The 3441-nt window shown below is 35.7% G+C and overlaps 1 protein-coding gene across 1 annotated transcript; it reads right to left on the reverse strand.

Annotated features, from left to right (window-relative positions):
• Positions 1-1370: 1370 nt before the first annotated feature.
• LOC143572673 (3-ketoacyl-CoA synthase 19-like) lies at positions 1371-3112 on the reverse strand. The gene is made up of 2 exons (XM_077057764.1): positions 2376-3112; positions 1371-2261 (listed from the first exon to the last, which is right to left on the reverse strand). Exons 1-2 carry the CDS (start codon positions 3099-3101, stop codon positions 1626-1628), a joined length of 1362 nt encoding a protein of 453 aa, XP_076913879.1. The 5' UTR covers positions 3102-3112; the 3' UTR covers positions 1371-1625.
• Between the last annotated feature and the right edge of the window lie 329 nt (positions 3113-3441).

Consider the following 3441-nt stretch of genomic DNA (forward strand, 5'->3'; position numbering starts at 1 on the left):
AACGCCTTTTTGTTCGTGTTCATCTCTATCATTGAATCTAAGGCCATCTGTAGTGGATGTCATTATGCAGCGTTTTGGAGCCATAATGCCTGGGAACACCACCCTAGGCATTATGGATGGCATTATGGCAAGCGTTATGTACATAACGCTAGTGTGGCACAAGTTTTGAGGGTTTTGTGAGAGAGAGGCCGATAGGGGGGGAGGCGTTTTGGGATATTTTTCCCACTACGCCCACTTTTTGCAAAATGTCCAAAAGCTGACTAAGCGCCACATTACGTAAAATGTCCGGGTGTGCTTAGTTATAACCACACATGGTCTAAGAGCATCCATAACAAGGAACAAATACCTAGGTTTGGATACATGTGTCACCTACAAACTTGAGGAGATGCAAACTTCATTGTTGTAGCTAAAAGTTTCTTCGGTTTGTACTATCAAACTTTAAACAAAATGCCATGTGGGATGTTTCACAAAGTTATTAATTGTAAAGGTAGGTGATGATGTGGCAGTTGTGACGGTTTGTTGTTGTGGAAGAAATATGAGTTTTTATGAAAAGTTTGGAATCTGATGTGGTGGTTTTTGAAGGTTTGTTGTTGTGGATGTGAAAGTGGGTGTTTGTTTTGATGCGAGTTTAATTTGCATCTGAAGTTGCAAAAGCTTTGGAACGGAATGAACTTGTTCTTGTATGCTATTTAATGTTTTTACATGTTATATAAGAATCTTGTGCTGGTTATTTTAGTGTTATTGAGTTAACTTGTTGATCAAGAAAATAGAGTTAGAGATTCTTAACAGTTTTTTATGAAGATACATACTTTCTAATTCGTAGTATGTATTCACGTGCCTTTTGTATTAATTACCTCTGATTTTTCTTCCTTTCTAATTTTGAACACAACAACTTGCATCGCGTTGTACATCATCCAACTACTGTTTTGTGAATACTTGATCCTAAAATTTTGAATGCATGTTACAAAAAGTTTGATTTATTTCACAGAAGTAAATGACTCCATCAACTTGCATCTAAATATAGTTGTATGAAACTATGAATTGCCCCCACTAAGTTTCTGAAACATTGATGTCAAGCCTTTATTAGTTACATACAACCACTTTGCATTTCACAATATTATTTATTTTTTACTATTCATAAAAATGTGAATTGTAATAAAAAAATGTTTATTTGGTCTATACTTAATGAGCTAAGACCATCTACAATGATAACGTTTATGGATGCATCCGTCCAAGGTGGCAAGCAACAAACGAGCCCTTTTTATACATACGTTTGAGACATCGAATGAATGATCGAAACATAGCCATGACGTATTCCAATTCGTACACATAAGTAGACGCGGTTTTATTAAAACTTTGCTAATTAGTACAACAGGTCAAAAGCTAATAAGACCAGTTGGTCACCAACTTAATTAAGTGATCATAAAGTACTTAAATTTATTATAATGCATGTGAAACAATCTTGAAAATAACAAGTCTAAAAGACTATACATATATGGATATGTAACTCAAGAAACCAACTGGAAAATGTAACATATATGCCATTTGACAACTTCTGAACAATTACCTGACTTGATACTTCAAACTCAATAATAATGTGATTAATATATATTTGAAAATATGGTCTAGACAAAACCAAGCATCTTGGCTATATCCTCAGGTTTGATAAATCCCACAGCTTCATCATTGATCCATCCATACTTCTCAAGAAACGGGTTCGTCATCTTCTTCGGTGGATAATTTTCGATACTATCTTTCCATACATTCAGTCGATCCATGTCTCGGGTGACCTCCCAAACACAGTTGTTACATTTGAAACCCGCACCCAAACTGATCATCAAAATTCTATCACCTTTTTTCAATCTTTTCTTTGCCTCCATGTACCCTAAAACATACCACAACCCACCCGCCGAAGTGTTGCCAAAACGATGCAATGACATTCGAGCAGGCTCTAGATCATATTCATCTAACCCGAGACTCGACCCCACTTCATCAATCACAGCTCTTCCACCAGGGTGTATGCAGAAGTGTTCAATCCCAGATTTTAGGTTAATCTTTGAACCGGCTTTTCTTGTTGTGTAAAGAATTATCTCCCAAATTGGAAGCACTTTAGGTAAAAGCACTCGAAAGTTCCTAGATAAAGATCGAGCCGCAGCTTTCGTGAGCAGCTTCGTTAATCGAAAGCCTCCATATCCTTGATCATCTTCTACTTGCATACAACAATTGTACGCGTCATCGTTGGAACCAAAATGTGTTCTCACCTGTTAGACACAATGTAATTAGACAAATGTTATGTATTATGTAAATACGAATTAGGTATATATATATAACCACAATTTTGCTTTCATTACACACACTTAAGAGTTTAACATTACCAGACAGTTCAGCTTCAAAATGGCTTGATTCATTCGAGCCCTATCGTTCGTTAAAAGCATCGAACAACCTCCTACGCGGAAAATACAATTAGAAAGCATCATCGACCTCTCTCTCCCACAATACCACTGACCCGCCATCGATTCGGTACTCACAACAATGGCTAAACTCTTCTTATGTGTCTTGAACAAGTGTTGAACAAGATCAATAGCTACTAAACTCGCACTACACCCCATTCCGGAAAGATTAAACGCCTTAACATCCTCCCTCATATTGTAATGATTTATGATTCTAGATGTTAAAGACGGGACTGCTGACAGTAAAGACACATTCACCACAAGTATATCAACTTCAGATGGTGATATATTCGACCTAGCGAAAATATTATCAAGTGTATCATAAAATACGGATTCGAGTTCTGATAAACAATCGACGTGTTTTGGGTGTTCTTCTTCGCCCAAAATGATGTTTTTGGGGCCAAATGTTTCTTCACCGAGGCCTGAATTAACGATGGTTTGTAACAAGAACCTGTAATCTTCGATACGAAGATTCTTGTTGCGCGCAACAATTTTCGCACATTCTTCCGTGTTTAGCTTCATCTCCTTGTTACCTTTGTAGCATTCGTAGTCGATCATGTAGCACGTTTCGCCTCGACGGAATATTAGTTTTGCAAAGGCAAAACTAACAAACATTGTAAACAAAAGCATAAATGCTATCAAGAACTCCATTGCAGTTTGTAAATGGAACTCTAGAGTGAAGTTTATTTGTAGTATTGTTTTTTCTTGTAACTCTTGCTTTCCTAGGGTTTATATAACATTAAATATCAAGCTGATTCTAAATAATAATAATAATAATAATAATAATAATAATCACCAAATTCGGATTTGACCATGCTTTTTTATTTATTATCTTCAACGTTTGAGACTTATTATAAATAGTAGTAATCTAGCAGAATACACCAAATGCTAAATCTACTTTTGGATTATATGTATGTACCATAAAATGATAAAGCTACAAAACTATTTCTTAACATCTTGTTATTTTTAATTTGGTTCTCTATTATTAAGA

This window comes from Bidens hawaiensis, unplaced genomic scaffold, assembly GCF_021521415.1.
Source record: "Bidens hawaiensis isolate Kalapana, Puna unplaced genomic scaffold, B.hawaiensis_p1.1 tig00025990_1, whole genome shotgun sequence".
Taxonomy (NCBI): domain Eukaryota; kingdom Viridiplantae; phylum Streptophyta; class Magnoliopsida; order Asterales; family Asteraceae; genus Bidens; species Bidens hawaiensis.